Source organism: Phyllobates terribilis, unplaced genomic scaffold, assembly GCF_046119375.1.
Source record: "Phyllobates terribilis strain yellow unplaced genomic scaffold, ASM4611937v1 Scaffold_11__3_contigs__length_659146591, whole genome shotgun sequence".
NCBI lineage: Eukaryota > Metazoa > Chordata > Amphibia > Anura > Dendrobatidae > Phyllobates > Phyllobates terribilis.
In genome coordinates, this window is record NW_027362771.1 from 631,165,858 (window position 1) to 631,183,096 (window position 17,239).

Here is a 17,239-nt window from a genome sequence, read left to right on the forward strand (position 1 = left end):
ATGCTGAAGACTTGTGGACAGCTCTGAAAGAGCAGACAGATCTTTGGTTCACACTGCTTACCCTACAGATAGGCATGGTCAAGTGTGACAATGGCCAGAACCTGGTGGCAGCTCTGATGCGAGGCGAGCTCACACACGTACTGTGCCTGGCCCATGTGCTTAACCTTGTGGTTCAGCAGTGTCTCAAAACCTACCCAGATCTGCTTGTCAAAGTACGCTGCCTGTGTACCCATTTTAGAAAGTCACCTACAACTTCTGACGCCCTTGCCGTGCTTCAGCAGCGTTTGCAGCTTGCAGCTCACCGACTGATCAGCGATGTGCCCACATGTTGAAACTCTACATTGCAGATGTTGGGAAGGATTTGTGAGCAGAAGAGGGCAGTTGTTGACTACCATCATTAACAATGCTGTTGTTATTCAGTTCAGACTCCACATATAAGACCTCAGGAGTGGACATTGATGTCAGACATATGTACCATCCTCCAAAACTTTGAGGACTCAATCAAGATGATGAGCGGCAATGACGCCATTATTAGCGTCACCATCCCGCTACTCTGTCTTATGAAGCGCTCACTGCTCACAATCAAAGAGGATGCATTGCAGGCAGAGCATGATGAGATGGAGCAAGGAACCATACAGGGTGATTACACACAGCCAAGCCTCATCTCATCCCAACGTGGATTGGGTGACAATGAGGAAGAGGAGGAGAAGGAGGATGACTAACAGTAGCTACTTTCCTGCGCGATAGACTGTACTACCTGAACAACTGTCATACTGTCTGTTCAATGTGGATGGCCCGAGGACAGGGAGGAGGAGGAGGATGAGGAGGAGAGCTTGGTCAGTCATCCTCTTGGTGAGGACACAAAGTCTTGCCTGTTAGCAGTCTGGCACACATGGCTGAGTTTATGTCACACTGCCTTTCCCATGACCCTCACATTGTCCAAATTTTGGGTGACAGTGATTACTGGTTGGTGACACTTCAAGACCCACGCTACAAGGAGAACTTTCTGTCTCTTATTCCTGAACAGGACAGGCCTAATAAAATGGGGCAGTATGAGAAGGCCTTGTTGGAAAATTATTTAAAAATTCCCATCTGGCGGCAGATGTCACAGTTCGTTGGACAACCAAGGATTACAGGCGAGAGAGACACAAATGCAATTCAGCAGAGGCAGGGAAAAGCTGTCAAAGTACTGGGACAGTTTTCTTATACCCTCCCATCACACAGGCCCTGAGGTGCAAGGTACTCACCCAAGGAGGGACAAGTTTGGGAAGATGGTGAGAGAGTACCGTGCCAACCGTACCAACATCCTCCGTGATTCCTCTGTGCCTTATAATTATTGGTATCCAAGCTAGATATGTGGAATAAACTGGCTCTCTACGCCTTGGAGGTCCTGGCCTGCCCTGCCGCTAGTGTTTTATCAGAGTGGGTTTTTAGAGCCTCTGGTGGAATTATAACAGATAGGTGCATCTGCCTGTCAAGTGAAAATGCTGACAGGCTTACTCTTATAAACATGAATGAGCAAAGGCTGGATTCTGCCAGACATCTCAACACCACCGAGTTATAGCAGCATAACATAAACTCAAATAAAGTGGGGGTTTTTTTTGGGAGGTCTAACTCTATTCCCTTGCACCTCTGTCTTCACACCCAGACATGGGTATACACTTCCTGATTTTGTCAATTTGCTCTTTCCTCCTCCTCCTCCTCATCCTCCACATCACGACCATATCTACCATATCACCATATCTACATCTCTTGCAATGGACATTGGAGTTCCTCCAAATTTTTGGCAGCCATTGCATTCACTGCATAGGCAAACAGTATGGGAGAACCACTTCTTAATAATGGGAACATTGTTTTCGGGAGGCCCTCTGACCTCTGTGTCTTTTGCAAGGGGTATTGGGGTTCCTCCAAATTTTTGGCAGCCGTTGCATTCACTCCATAGGCAAAGAGTATGAAAGACCCACTCCTTTTTAATGGGAACATGTTATACTCGTTACTGTAGCCCAGCTCTATTTGTGTTTAAATTGTTAGTGGAGTTTTTCCTAAATTTTGGCAGCCATTGGACTCACTGCATACCCTATAACTGTATAGCAGACCCTCTCCTTTCTAATGGGAACATGTGATTACTGTGGCCCTACTCTATGTGTCTTTAAATACTGTATATAGTGGGATTTTTCCAAAATTTTGGCAACCCTTGCAGTCACAGCATGGGCATTACCACTATAGGAGACCCGCTCCTTTATAATGGGAATTTTTTTGTTTACTGAGACCATCCTCTGTCTCTTCAAAGGGATATTGGGTTGCGTCCAAAATTGTGTTGCAGTTACTGCATATGCAATAACAGTATAGGAGACCCACTCTTTAATAATGAGAACAACAAAGCATAGCCGACTGCTGGCTCTTTTAGAATAGTAAGGATGTAAAAATAATGTTTGTGACCTTCAGAGTCCCTCCTTCATAAATGAAACAGGATGTGCCTCATGATGTGTCACACAGCACATGGCCAGATAAGGTCGTAAAATGCTAAAATGACATTTCCCAGTGAATGCATTTGCCACGTTTCAAAGCAATGCAAAAGTGCAAAAATGCATCAAAAATGCTACATGTGAACATAACCCAAGGTGTGGAGTATTTTTATTTTTGGTTATTTATTTTGCCTTCCATACAAGTCATTACCCTGGAAAGGATGTTCCATAACATATTTCCCAGGAAAATCCATTTGGTTTTGTTTTTGTATGTTTTATTGTGAGTCCGTAAAAGTGGCGTAATACTCTGACAACGTTGTTGACAGCAGTGACCTGGGAGTCATAAATTTTTCCAGGAGTCTTCCCCATGCTGTCCCCATGTAATTTGAGCACTGTTCCCATTGATTTGGGCAATTTTTAGGCCCTCTGCAGACCGCCGGGGGGAGCCTCCTGAAAAATGCTCGAGTTTCCCATAGACTTACATTGGGCTCATTGCTCGGGTTGAGCAACCGAGTATTCCAATGTGCTCGACCCGAGCATTAAGCACTCGAGCATTTTTGGTGCTCGCCCATCACTAGTAGGGAGCACCGCACCTCCATCTCCCCTTACAAGTCGCCAGTTTGTTGGACCTATGAGATTTACACCACATTGGTACTGAGTGAGCCACAGCCTTTTTGCAGGACTTGGTAAGACTGTTTCAGTTTTTATCTACAGTAGGAGTCCTATGCATTCTTAAACAGATTTGTTCTGATTTGTGACAGACACTTTAGTACTTTGGCCTATATGCCTTCATGCAATATATGAACCTATATATCTTTGTGGTGGTTTTTGTATTTGCCCTGTTATTTATCTTTAACCCCTTTCTGGCATGTGACTTAATTGTACGTCATGGTGACCTGGGCCGATTGGACCAATGACGTACTATTAGGTCATATGGTGATTACGCCCGCACGAAAGCGTTGAGGGGCGATCGCTGCTGGGTGCTAGCTGATAGTCACAGCTGACACCCAGTGCTATGTGCAGGGAGTGGTCCCGCACCGCTCCCGGCACATTAACCCCCTCAATGCTGCAATCAAAGTCAGTCCATTTTTTCCTGTTATCCCTGCGAAAAAAAAAAAAAAATGGGTCTAAGGTAAAATTTTTGTGAAAAAAGTTAAGCATTAAAGAGTGGGTCTCCTATACTGTTATTTCGTATGCAGTGAGTGGCCGGGCTGCCCAAAATTTGGACACACCCCAATACCCCTTTGAAGAAACTTAGAGGAGGGCCTCCTAAAAACAATATTCCCATTATTAGGAGAAAAGTCTCCCATTGTGTTTGCCTATGCAGTGAATGCAATGGTTGCCAAAAATTTGGAGGCACTCCAATGCCCCTTGGAAGAGACGTGGAGGTCAGAGGACATTCTGAAAACAATCTTCCCATTATAAGGAAGTGGGTATCCCATTATGTTTGCCTATGCAGTGAATGCAAGGGTTGCCAAAAATTTGAAGCACTCCAATGCTCCTTGGAAGCGGCATAGAGGAGGGCCTCCTGAAAAAAAATGTTACCATTATTAGGAAGTGAGTCTCCCATTATGTTTGCCTATGCAGTGAATGCAATGGCTGCCAAAAATTGGGAGGCACTCCAATGCCCCTTGGAAGAGACGTGGAGGAGGGCCTCATAAAAAATGTTCCCATTAGAAAGGAGCCGGTTTCCTATACTTGTAATGCCCATGCACTAAGTGCATGGGGTGACAAACATTTACCCCTGGGGAGTGTACATGATCATACTGTATACCATTTTTTTTTACTGGCATCATAAACAACCTTTAAAAAAATTATGTGGGTGTTGCATCACAGACCACGGTCACCCTGGTGATATGATGGTGGAGGATGAGGATGAGGAGAAGGAGGAGGACAAGAGCAAATAGCCAAAATCAGGAAGCGTATACCCATGTGTCTGTGTGTAGAGGTGCATGGGAATAGACCTCCCAAAAAAAGACACTAGATTTGAGTTTATGTTATGCTGCTATCATTCAGTGGTGTTGAGAAGTCTGGCCCAATCCAGCCCTTGTTCATTTTTATAAGAGTCAGCCTGTCAGCATTTTCAGTTGGCAGGCGGATGCTCTTATCTGTTATAATTTCACCAGCAGCACTAAAAATCCGCACTGATATAATTCTAGGGGCAGGGCAAGCCAGGACCTCCAAGGCATAGAGAGACAGTTAATGCCACGTGTCCAGCTTGAATACCCAATAATTATAAGGCACAGAGGAATCACGGGGGATCTTGGTACGGTCGGCACGGTACTCCCTCAGCATCTTCCCAAACTTTGCACTCCTTGTGAGAGTACCCTGCGCCTCTGTGTCTGTGCAATGGGAGGGGCTGAGGAAATTCTCCCAGAACTTTGACAGTGTTCCCCTGCCTCTGCTGGATTGAAGTTGTGTTTCTCTTGCCTGTACTCCTTGGTTGTCCAACAAACTGTGACCTCTGTCGCCAGCGTTTTCAGATGGGAATTTTTTTATTAGTTCCGCAACAAGGGCTTTCTGGTACTGCACCATTTTTGTAGACAAGTCCGCCTCAGGAATAAGAGATATAAAGTTGATCTTGTAGCGTGAGTCTAGAAGTGTCACCAACCAGTAATGACTGTCACCCAAAACTTTGAGAACGGAAAGGTCATGGGAAAGGCAGCGTAACATAAACTCAGCCATTCGTGCCAGACTGCTAACAGGCAAGATTTCCGTGTCTTCACCAAGAGGATGACTGACCATGCTCCCCACCTCCTTTTCCTCTCTGTCCTGTGGTCATCCATGCTGAACAGACGGTATAACAGTTGTGCAGCTAGTACCATCTATAGTGCATAAAACTAGCTCCTATTCTTCCTCTTCCTCCTCCTCTTCCTCATGGTCACCCAATCCACTTTGGGATGAGATGATGTTGGGCTGGGTGTAATCACCCTATATGGTTCCTTGCTCCATCTCATCATGCTCCTCCTGCAATGCAACCTCTTTGATTGTGAGCAGAGAGCATTTAAGAAGACAGAGAAGCGGGATGGTGATGTTAATTATGGCATCATCGCCGCTCACCATTTTGGTGGAGTACTCAAAGTTTTGAAGGATGGTACATATGTCTGACATACATGTCCACTCCTGAGGTCTAATGTTTGGAGTCTGAACTGAATACCGACTGCTTTGTGAAGGCTGATACTCAACAACTGCCCTCTTCTGCTCACAAATCCTTCCCAACATCTGCAGTGTAGAGTTCCAACGAGTGGGGACATCACACACCAGTCTTTGAGTCGGTGGGGCAAACGCTGCTGAAACATTGCAAAGGAGGCGGAAGCTGTAGGTGAATTTCTAAAATGGGCACACAGGCGGCATTCTTTAACGAGCAGATCCAGAAGCTATGGGTAGGATTTGAGAAACCACTTAACCACAAGGTTAAGCACATGGGCAAGCATGGTATGTGTGCAAGCTCACCTCGCCTCAGAACCACCACCAGGTACCAGCCATTGTCACACACGACCATTCCTGGCTGGTAGCTTCAGTGGTGTGAGCCACAGATCTGCCTGCTCTTTCAGAGCTCTCCACAACTCTTCAGCATTTTGCTGTTTTTCAACTAAGCATTTTACCTTCAGCACAGCCTTTTGCTGCTTGGCCGAGGCAATGCTGCAGTGCTTCCAGCTTGTGACTAATGTGGTCATTTTGGAGATGGAGGCTGAAGAGGAGGGGGGGGGCTGAGGAGGATGAGGTGCAGGAGCTGTAGACTGTGGAGGCAACCTTGATTGACTTAGGGCCCGCAATCCATGTTGGAAGGACATATTCCGTCCCAAGGTCCGACTGGGTCCCGGATTCCACTATGTTAACCCAGTATGCCGTCAGCGAGATGTACCGTCCCTGCCTACAATCACTTGTCCACCAAAAGAAGAAGGGGAGAAAGGGAAGCCGACCATAAAGTCCCAAATATCAAGGTGTAGTGAATAATTCCATATTTATTATTAATTAACAACAGGTGACAACAATGAATAGCAGATCAAATACATGATAAAAATAAACTAAAAGCATCTAAAAACAGGGGCGAGTGTCCGATATGATATTCCATGTGGGAGAGAAAAGTAGAACAAAGGGGGAATATTATATCATGATGATTAAATAAATAGTCATATAAATAGATAGGATAAAATAGGAAATGGTGAAATATAAATAGGGTGCACAATGAAAAAAGTGTCAGTGCTATGGATATTTAGATGTCTATCCCAAGATTGTGTACAAAGTACAAGATAGTGTACTGGGTACAGGTAAATAGCAGCATCAATGCATAATATATGTTGGTCAATATATGTATACCAGGGAGACAGGGCAGAGAATATCAATGCCTACATCAAGAGAACGGCGATGCAAGTGCCTGAAAATATATCAATGTGTACCTGAAGTAGATAGCTATCCTTGCATGATTAGTAAATAGTGAAAATTGATATATACCTACAATTATGTAGTAAGGGGCTCCCACACGCAGGACACGCGTCCACCCCGACGCGCGTTTTGGCAAGCGCCTTCGTCAGGGGCACTTGTCCACGTGTACGTGGTTAGCTGGACTTTCCCGGTAACTGTGTTGTTGAGAGCACGGATAATGTTTTGGGACACGTACTTGTGTAATGCGGGGACGGCACACCGGGAGGAATAGTGGCGGCTGGAAAACGAGTACCGAGGGAATGCCGTCACCATCAGGTTGCTGGCAACTTCCTTCATGCTGGTATTTCAGGGAAAGGTTGCCTGCCTTCTTTCTGTGGCCACCACACTGCTTCTTCCTGCCTGTTGGGGTGCTCTGCCTCCCTCCACCTGTCTGCTGCTGTCCTCGCTCTGCATGTCCTCCTGCCAGGTTGGGTTAATTACTATATCATCCACCACCATGTCTTCCACTTCCGCACCCTGGTCCTCCTCCTGACTTTCTGGCAATTGTGTCTCATCATCGTCCACCTCTTGTGACACTTTCCCACTGTCAACTTCATGTGACCGTGGCTGTTCAAGTATTTGGGCATTGCTACATGCAATCTCCTTTTGCCCCGCTTCAAGTGGACCGAGCGAGAGGCCCAAATCTACAAATGGAAATGTGAACAGCTCTTCGGAATGTTCAAGTGTGGAGTCAGCTGTCTCTGGGCTCTCGGCAAGGTGGGAGGAAGGAGAATCAGGGTGAGGAATATGCAGTCTAGACTCACGGCTACTGAGACTTGAACATGCGGAAGACAGGGTGGTGGTGGCGGTGAAGGCAAAGTGACTGGAAGCATTATCCTCTATCCAACCAACAACCTTTTGACACTGCTCTGTGTTCAATAGTGTTGTGCTGCGGTCCCCTAAGAATTGGGACAGGAAGGTCAGACGAGAAGATGTGGCTAATTTTTGTGGCACAATTTCAGTTTGCCCACGGCCTTGGCCTCTGCATGCACCATCACCGTCACCAGTTGCCCGTCCCTTGCCACGCGCCTTGCCCATTTTAAATGGAGGACAATATCTTCCACGCTCACTACAAATGGCTGAATTTGGAGCGAAGCCATATGTAATCCGTGTGACGGAGAAACCACAAAGCAGGAATGGAGCTTCTTGTGATATGTGCACTGCAGTCTACTATATACCCTGACTGCCTATATACACTGCCTGCCTGACATCTCTGCAGATGGATTAGTCCTCAGAAGGACTGTGTGTTGAGATGGATATGTGTCTCTAACATAGTTTGGTACACCTACACTAACTAGAAACAAGCAAATCTCTCCCTTGCTCAGCAGCACCTCTCCCTACACTGTGACTGTGATGATCATGGCGGCGCCAGGTCTAATATAGACCTGATGATGCTGTGCGGCCAGCCAATCACTGTAATGCCAAAACCAAAATGGCTATGGCATTACAGTGAGTTGGAGGCAATCCCTGCATGTTCATTGGCTCTGTAAAGAGCGCCAAACATGCAGGGAGGAGACCCAAGCTACTGCCTAGCAACCCCGGAAATACTCTGTGAGCGCCGAGCATCTCGAGTAGTGAGATGCTCGGGCGAGCACTGAGCAGTAGCGAGCATACTCGCTCATCACAACTCCCTATGCATTTCCTCTCATCCAAATTCCTCAGGGGAGACTTTCATGACTGGGAATGCTGCAGCATTGCAAACCAACCAGTCCATATCCTCCTAAGTGGTAACATCTGACCATGAGTGCCATAGTATCCCCCGCTCTGGAGCTGCTATTTATGCCAGCCGCTTTTGGAGCTCCCGGCTGCAACATTTCCGGTCGCATCTGACCAAATTATGGCACTTGGAGCGCAATCCACCTCAGTGGAGAGCATTCCTGGCTGCCTGGTCGTCATTTCCAGTGGAATGCACTGAACACTGCAAAACAGCACTATGCTTAAGCAGTCACACAATACTGCAAAAGAAGCAAGAAAGATGTTCACAAAGGGAGAGAGAATCCTGTTCTCAATACCCACTTAAAAGATGAATCCCTAACTGGCCACCCTCCACATGTTGACATCTCAAAATGACATTAAGTGTTGGACAAAGATAGTCTAGGCAGGGAAAACAGGGGGCAGCACAGACAAAATATGTCCTTACTCAATATGTGCAACCCAACCTCTAAGGTATGGCTTGTGTTCTTGTCACGGTACATCATAATACAGTAAAGCAACACTGGGCAAAACAGAGAGATTTCCAGAACCTTGAGAGTCAAGAACAGGTAAAATAGGCAAAAAAATGCAAAAAAAAAAAAATGAATAGAGGTTAGGTCAGAGACACCGACAAGAGAACTGACTACCCCAAGGAGCTGAGAGTACACATTATGACTTATGTTGCTGGAAGGGGAACAAGGCTAAACCATGATGGGGACAATGAGGGTCAGGTGAGAATTTATCGTTCGCAGGATGACCAACAAAGTCTGATGTTCAGAAATGGGTGTGGCTATATCTGAACCTAAAACTTGATTTCAACACCTTGCACTACCTGACATTGGAGGTTGGCACCCTAACACCTGTGCATTGGTGCCCGGCCCCACTCCGCGGTGGCTATCCCTACTCTCCTGTCCCTCAACTATCCCTCACCTTACAGGAAACATTTATATGATACCTGCTCATTCAGTCCCCTGGGTACCATGGTATGTAGATCATGTATCCTCTTTGTAGGATACTCCTATCCCAATCTTCACTCCTCTGTGGAAACCTGATCTTATCAATACCAATAAATTTGATACAGTCCGTAAGTCCCTGATGCATGATGTTAACATGATCTGCCAGTGCCATTTATATTATGTCAGTTGTGACATATGTCACAAATGTCTGATAAAGGGTTGTTTTATCTGTAGGATGTAGGATGTAGGACACACAGGGGACACACAGGGGACTGTGTGTTTTAGACCCACAATTTAGCACTTCAATGAGGAAGAAATGAGAAGGACATAAATCTGGTAAAATCTTTTCAATGTAAATTACATAATGTATATAATGGGTGGAGTATCCAACCCCATTCCAAAAGCTGAACACCCCTGTTTTAAAAAGAAGAGATTAAAGGGGTATTAACACATTTGTCCTTTATTCCATGTCATTAAAAGTGGAAAACTTACTGATCACGAAAATCGTCTCACTGGTTCCCGCAGCAATCCTGAGATGGGCCTCTAAAGTGCCCTGTCTGAATGGAGCAGAGGTATGCATGTTCAACTCCCCACCACCATCATCTCTATTCATTGTTGTGGGTTACTGGTGAAAGCTGAGTATGTTGATGGGCTGCTTCCACAGATCCATAGTTCCAAGTTCCATAAATTATGGATACGTAATAATTTCAATTGTGTGAATGACCCTTTACTCATATAATTCTCTGTTTGTTCTTATCTTTGACTCAGGTTTTCTTCAAAGGCTATTTTGTCAAAAATGGAAAAATAGAAGTGGTGGAATGTAATTTTGACCTTCCCGGGCAAGATGTTTGTGAATATTATGACACACTCAATGAAGAAAAATGGGTGTGCAAAAGGCCAAAAATGCTACCCTATGATTCTTATCGTGACCATTCATCTGGTGGCAATCGTGTTATCCTCAATAAAAAAGAACAACAGTTGTTCTCATTGTAATTACTTGTTTTGTACTCTTCTACATAAAAAAAAAAAAAAAAAAAAAGAAAAAAAAAATAAACACCAGAACCCCACCAATCAGCTCTTAATTTCTCCGGCTAAGCTCCATTTATTGTGTAGCAGCTGCTGGCTGATACTGCAGAACAGTTGTGTTTAAAAGAATAGAAGTTACTCTGTAGAACAGGGCAGCGACTACTACACATTGTGTGGATTTTTCCTTTGCAGCGCCATTCAAATTGCTTATATCTGGGGGTCGCCAAGAAAATAATGGCTGATCTGTGGGGGTGCTGGCTCTCAGATACCCGCCGACCTCAAATTGATTACCTATCTGTTGATTAGTTTATCATTGTGCCGTGAATGTACATAATCTTTAAATAATATCAGTTTTGGTTCCATCTTAAAGGGAATCTATCAGCAGTTTTTTTTTCTATGTAATCTGTAGACAGCAGGAGATAGAGGCTGAAACACAGAATTCAGGGATGTTTCACTTGTTTACTAATTGTGAAGGATTTTCTACTAATTTATCAGTAAGAGATTAATATTGCTGGACTACATTAGTCCAGCAACGCCCCCTCCTCTAATAAGCAGCTCAGAGTCTATGGATTTTGTATATGGAGAGCCTGATGTGGGCGGGGCTAGCTTTCTCAGCTCTGCTTTATTGCTAAATCTATAAACTCTATGTCAGAACTGAGGCACCCAGTAAACTAAGCTTCTCTTTGCCTACATTATGCTGCCTTCAGATGAGGTAGCAAAAACCTGCTGAAACATTCCTTTATAAGACAACAAATTTTAAAAAATAATATCAACAGCTCAAAATAGTTCATCCAGAATTAGAACACAAAAGCAAAAATAATATATATATTTTTTCTCTACAAGGTCATTGATTGAACAAGAACTTTCATCAAATGTCAAACCTTTTAATGTTCTTCCCCGTAAAGATTATGTTAGAGGTATGTTTTATCCATCTATCTATCTATGATCATCCATCTTTCCTTCAATTCACTTAAAAAGAATTTTCGAGGAATTTAAAATATTGTTAGAAAGGTTCAGACAACATAAACAAAAAATAAATAAGACCCCGAGTGATCCCCTGCAGTTTTTGTTCCAAAGTTTATCTAGTCTCGGCTTGTCTGTGATTTCTAGTGCATTGTCCGACACACTGGAACTAGATGGCAATATATCCATCTGTTGGGAGAACGCCTTAGCAATCAAATGAATTGGCAGAATAAGAGTAACTGAAGATAAGTGAACAATTCTTCTTTAATTTTTTATATAAAAAATGGACAATTCCTTTACATTTTTACATCTTTTTTTGCAGAGTGTTAATTCTTAATCTTATTTTTCATTGTAATGAATTTTAATACTTAGAGCATATATTGTAAATTTTCTCTTCAGAGATGAAAAGAACTTGAACTCTAGAGCCACCAATAGGAAGTAGAAATCCTAAAAGTCAATATCGACCATTTAACGAGCTTTGTCACATGACTTACTATGAAAATAAAACCAAAATCTCAATTTGCAAACACGGTATTTTGGAGTGTTGCTCCTCATCAGTTCAAAGTATGATGTGATTTGTCTGGATGAGAGGCTTAAGACTGGGATATAAGGGGTAACCTTTCTTCTTGTGGAAAGTGACATGCCTGGCATGTCAGTGTAAGGAAGCTTAAAAGCCATGTAATGCTTCTCTGGGAAATTAAATATGTAAATTACCAAATGAGATCCCCACTTTGCACTGATGAAGGCAACACCCAGAAACAGTGTCTGCAAATTGAGATTCTGGTTTGGTTTTTATCCTAAGTCATGTGACAAGGCCCATTATAGGGTCAATATTGACTTTTAGGATTGCTACTTCCAAAAGGTGGTACTAGAGTTCAAGTTCTCTTCCTCTCTTAAGTGGCAGTTTACAAATTTAATTTTCTAGAGGAGCATTGTATTGGCGTATAAGCCTTCTTACACTGACATGCCAGGCATGTGTCTCTCCATAAGGAGAAATGTTACCCTGTACATTACTGCATATATTAAATTTTAAGGGCATCGTAACCCCTTCTTTGTGATATGAAAATTCCTATTGACCAATTAAATGGCTGAAATCGCAGATGCTACTCATCCTTGCTATTATTCCAGTGTGGTGGCTGTCAATGACAAGTCCCTACTCCTCTCACAAATTACTACTGCTCCTCTGTGATGTCAACATTGAAAAATACAACAAAACAAGTTATGTTCAACTTCACATATGGAGTGAAACTACTAATTAAATGGTGTATGCTTAGTGACAATTAATAAAATAGTGCAAAAAACTCTAAACACCATAAAATCAAATTTAGTAGAGAATGAAGGGAGTCAAGTAATGAGAAACATTTCGGAGACAATTTTGTTATATATGCAAAGGATTACTTGGTGATTGTATACTATCCTTCATATTTAGAATAATTCTCTTTGAAATATTTAAGAATTTGTTGAAAACATAATCAGAAATGAACATTTGAATGAATGAAACTGCACATTTATTGTTATATATATTTTTTTTTTTAAGCTAACAATACTTGTACATCTGTACTGAAAAATCCAAATCCATCAGGATTTTATTACCAAGATATATGGAGCTCCCATGTGTGCTCCAATCAAGACTTCAATACTTCCATCAAAGTAGCTAAATGCCTTGCTAAAAAAATGGTCTACATGTTCGGAGACTCCACACTCCGCCAATGGTGGGAATATCTAGTGAAGTTTGTTCCAAGTAAGTGGTTAAAATTACTCACATAAGTGCTTGGATTTGCCAATGGCACATCAGAGTTATAATATGATTTCAGCTAAATAGTAATAAATATATTTAATACATTTTTAAACTTATTATTTAAAAAAGGGTTATAGGCGTTCTATACTATAATTTCAGAAGATTTCCAAGATTACGTTGTTGTAAAGCTCAGTTGACTAATTTTATTTTCTACATTTTCAGCTCTCAAGCAAATAGACCTTCATGTAACTCATAACCCTGGTCCGTTATTGGCCACAGACTCAGAAAATAACTATATTGTACAGTGGAGATCACATCAGAAGCCTCTGCGCATGAAACGAACAGGAATTAGAGAGCTACAGTACATTGCTACAGAGCTTCATAGGCTGGGGCCTAGGGGAAATATGGTCATTGTGTTGACTTGCTGGAGTCACTTTCTCACATATCCCATAGCATTTTATGTCCGGAGATTATGGCACATTCGAGAAGCTATTAGACAACTCTTGGAACGTAGCCCTGATACAAAGATTCTCATTAAATCAGCCAACACCGGATACCGGTTTGACCATGGAAGTGATTGGTTGTCCTATCAGTTGGACACAGTGATGAGAACTATGCTTTCTGAGCTTCCAGTGACTATATTGGACGTCTGGCAAATGACCTCATGCCACCGAGAACCAGAGAATATTCATCCAATAGAGATCATTATCAAAAATGAGGTGGACCTGATGTTGTCCTTTATATGTCCTCAATAATGTCAAGAGTCAAAACACACTCTGTCCTTGAATATGAATTTGCTTACCTAATTCTATTAAAAGGCTATGACCACTGTGCCCATATACCATATCTAAAAAGTTTTCTCCAGCAGAATGGAATACTTCCATTAAAGCTGGAAACATCTGCACTGAAAGTTGAAACATCTTTAAAGTCTCGACCAACTTCACATTGTTCCGAGACTAAACTTTTAACAAACTTTCTGTTTTCCATCTGCACATAATATATAGCTCACAAAGTTACCATGCTCAATTATGTGCAAGGACATCCGTCCACCCAAAAAGGTCACTTGTCTAACAAACATACACGTAAAGAGCAGAATTGATCAAAAAAGTTGCAACAGTGGTTGACCAAAGAAATATCATTAGAATAGTAGCACAATGACCTATAACAGCACCACCACTGGTTGACACCATAACATAAAATGAGCCAGTTCCTGATAAAAGTGCTTGTTCGATATAATTTGACGGATATAACATTTAAGTTTCTTTTGAAATCTGCTAATTTAGCTAAAGTTTTCAAAGTTAGAATGAGAAGGACAAGAAGGCGATGAAACACTGCAACATTTGTATGTTTTGTTCCCTAACCTATAAATTCCTCCCAAATGAGATTCTTCTCATGTTTTGCAAACTGTTCGCATACTGCACCTTGAATCCTGGCCAATAAGTCAGGTCGCACAGGTACAAACACATCTAGGTGTCGTGTTCTAAGTAGTTTTGCTGTTTTTTACATCAGATATTTGAGAACAATTCTTCTACTATATTTTTAAGGAAAGAGGAAGTGATTATCCCCAAAAAGCTAAGACAGAATAACAGAAGTATATTTTAATATAACAAATATCAATTTTTATCAAATATAACAAAAATAGGCAAAATATAATAATGTTATAAAATCTATAGTAGTGGATCAGAAGTGAGGACACAAAAAAGGGAGTGACATCAAGGATATAAAATGGAATCAATAAGTGATTGGGTAGCAAAAAATGACTATACACATGTGCGCAAAAATGGCATAGACATGCACACTACTTTATGGGTAAGCACTTGTCACTTTATATATATATACATGGTTTTCTTTTTCTTGTTTTGCATTTTTTTACCTTTCTCATTATGTCTCACTGGGTTATGTGATAGTTGTATGAGACTTGTGACTTTGTGTATATGTGGGGGAAACTTAGTGGTCATACCACATCATTAACTTCATTCCCATGAAACACATATTGAATGCTTTTTCATTGCTAGTAACATGTAACCATATGTATAGTCATTTTTTTGCTACCCAATCACATATTGATTCCATTGTCTGTCCTTGATGTCACTCCTTTTTTTGTGTCCTCACCTCTGATCCACTACTATAGCTTTTTATGATATAATTGTATTTTGCCAATTTTTATGTAATAAAAATTCATATTTTTTATACTCAAATAGGTCTCTATTATTTTTTCTTAGCTTTTTGGGGTTATTCACTTCCTTTTTCTGTAGGAGTAGAGGTTCCCTAGCAATTGAGAGACTATGGTCCCCATAATTGTCCAAAGTTTTGGTGCTTTTAATTTTAGAGAATTTGTAAGTGTGTGTTTTCCTTTTTTGCCGCATTTTTCCTCAGTTTGTTCTTCCAGCGAAAAATGCAGCATTTTACTGACCCGACGAAGTGAATGAGACTTTAGAAACCTCATGCACATGTTGCTTATTTTTTTCTTTGCAGATTTGAGACAGTTTCAAATCATCATAATGTCAATTCTTTCAGTGTTTTGCATAAGGTTTCTCCTATTCTAATAAATTGGAAAAATCACATTAAAGATGCATGTTTTTTATGCCAAGAGACACAATTATGGTACAGAAATGCCTGCCGCAAATACTTAACTTGTCCATATACCCTGTAACTCAATCAGGACTGAATCATAAAGAATATACATTTAAGGAATTTTATTTCTCCTTTATTTTGCATTCACTCCTGATTTTGTTTTCAATGTATGAAGAGAGACAATATCAGAGAAGAACAACAGCAATAGAACTGGGTCAAGATCCGATAGTCCATATAAGAAGATCAAACCAAATTTAATCACCTCTGTAACTGTTTATAAGGAGCCGAATATCTTCAGACCCAAAGATCCATTGTTACTTTGCCATGATCAAAGTATGAACATATTTTTGGTTGGAGATGTAGTGATAGGTTCAGGTCCCCACCAATTAGCAAAATGCCTTCAAAAAACCTAATTCCATATAAGTGTGTTTGAAATCTTTAAAATGTGTTGTTTGCTAGCACCATATAGGATGGTAACAGAGAACGATAAGGGTGATGATGAGGAAACGAAATATCCTCAAAGAATAAACAGAAAAATACAAAAATAAGAATATACCAACAAAATAAGTATAGTGGCTGCATTATGGTTCTATATCGTAAGGCTGTGTGCCCACGATGCGTTTTTGGTGCGTTTTTTGGTGCGGATTTGCAGCGCGGAAACGCTTCGGAAATGCATTGCCTACCTTATCCCATGACTTCCTATGACATTCTGCAAGTTCTGTGCACATGATCAGAATTTTTTCTGTGTGGATTTTACTCACAGAAAAAATACGGACATGACAAATTCTTGTGCGTTTCTGCATGCGAATTTGCTTATACAATGCATTGGAAAAACGCATGGCAAATAAGCATGCAAAAACGCTTCAACAATGCATGGAAAAACTGCATGTGTTTTTCTGCCAAGGAGATGCAGAAATGCTCAGGAAAATTTCTGCTTAATTTCTGCACTGTGGACATTAAGCCTAAATATCAGAGGAAATAATCTGTGTTGAATGGGGAGAGGGAAGGGGGTAAAGGGCATATGCAAAGAATGCATTGATCATGTTTTCAAGATAAGGAGGGAGAAATAACCTAGGTAGGAGCTATAAGAGAGGAAAGACGTAGATCTCTGATATCTAAAGTTTGAACCATGATATATGGTTGCAACCAAGCAAAAATGTTTTACTTCAGAGTAAGTAATAATGTGAGTACAGAATACAAAATTAAATTCCAGTCTCAGATAATGTCCTTTTTAGTTTCTTTCATGTTAGTTTTTCAGAGAGGTTGTTGATTACAGTCGTTCTTTCAGATATAATGCCCCCCATTGTGTAAAGGGTATGTTGAAAGATTGGCATGGTCATTGGATCTGGGAAATTTAAAAGCTAAATATATTTTAAATTAAGTTTTAGAAAAAGTTGCCC

At 41.5% G+C, this 17,239-nt stretch overlaps 1 protein-coding gene across 3 annotated transcripts in view; it reads left to right on the forward strand.

Annotated features, from left to right (window-relative positions):
• Window positions 1-15,834, forward strand: part of LOC141167152 (NXPE family member 3-like) — an 82,075-nt gene extending 66,241 nt beyond the window's left edge. For all 3 annotated transcript variants that reach the window (XM_073654541.1, XM_073654542.1, XM_073654540.1), the window contains exons 3-6: window positions 10,307-10,527; window positions 11,408-11,481; window positions 13,065-13,268; window positions 13,488-15,834. In XM_073654541.1, the coding sequence (XP_073510642.1) occupies window positions 10,307-10,527; window positions 11,408-11,481; window positions 13,065-13,268; window positions 13,488-14,020 (1,032 nt within the window). In that variant the 3' untranslated portion in view covers window positions 14,021-15,834. The remainder of the gene's footprint in view (window positions 1-10,306; window positions 10,528-11,407; window positions 11,482-13,064; window positions 13,269-13,487) is intronic.
• Window positions 15,835-17,239: the final 1,405 nt, after the last annotated feature.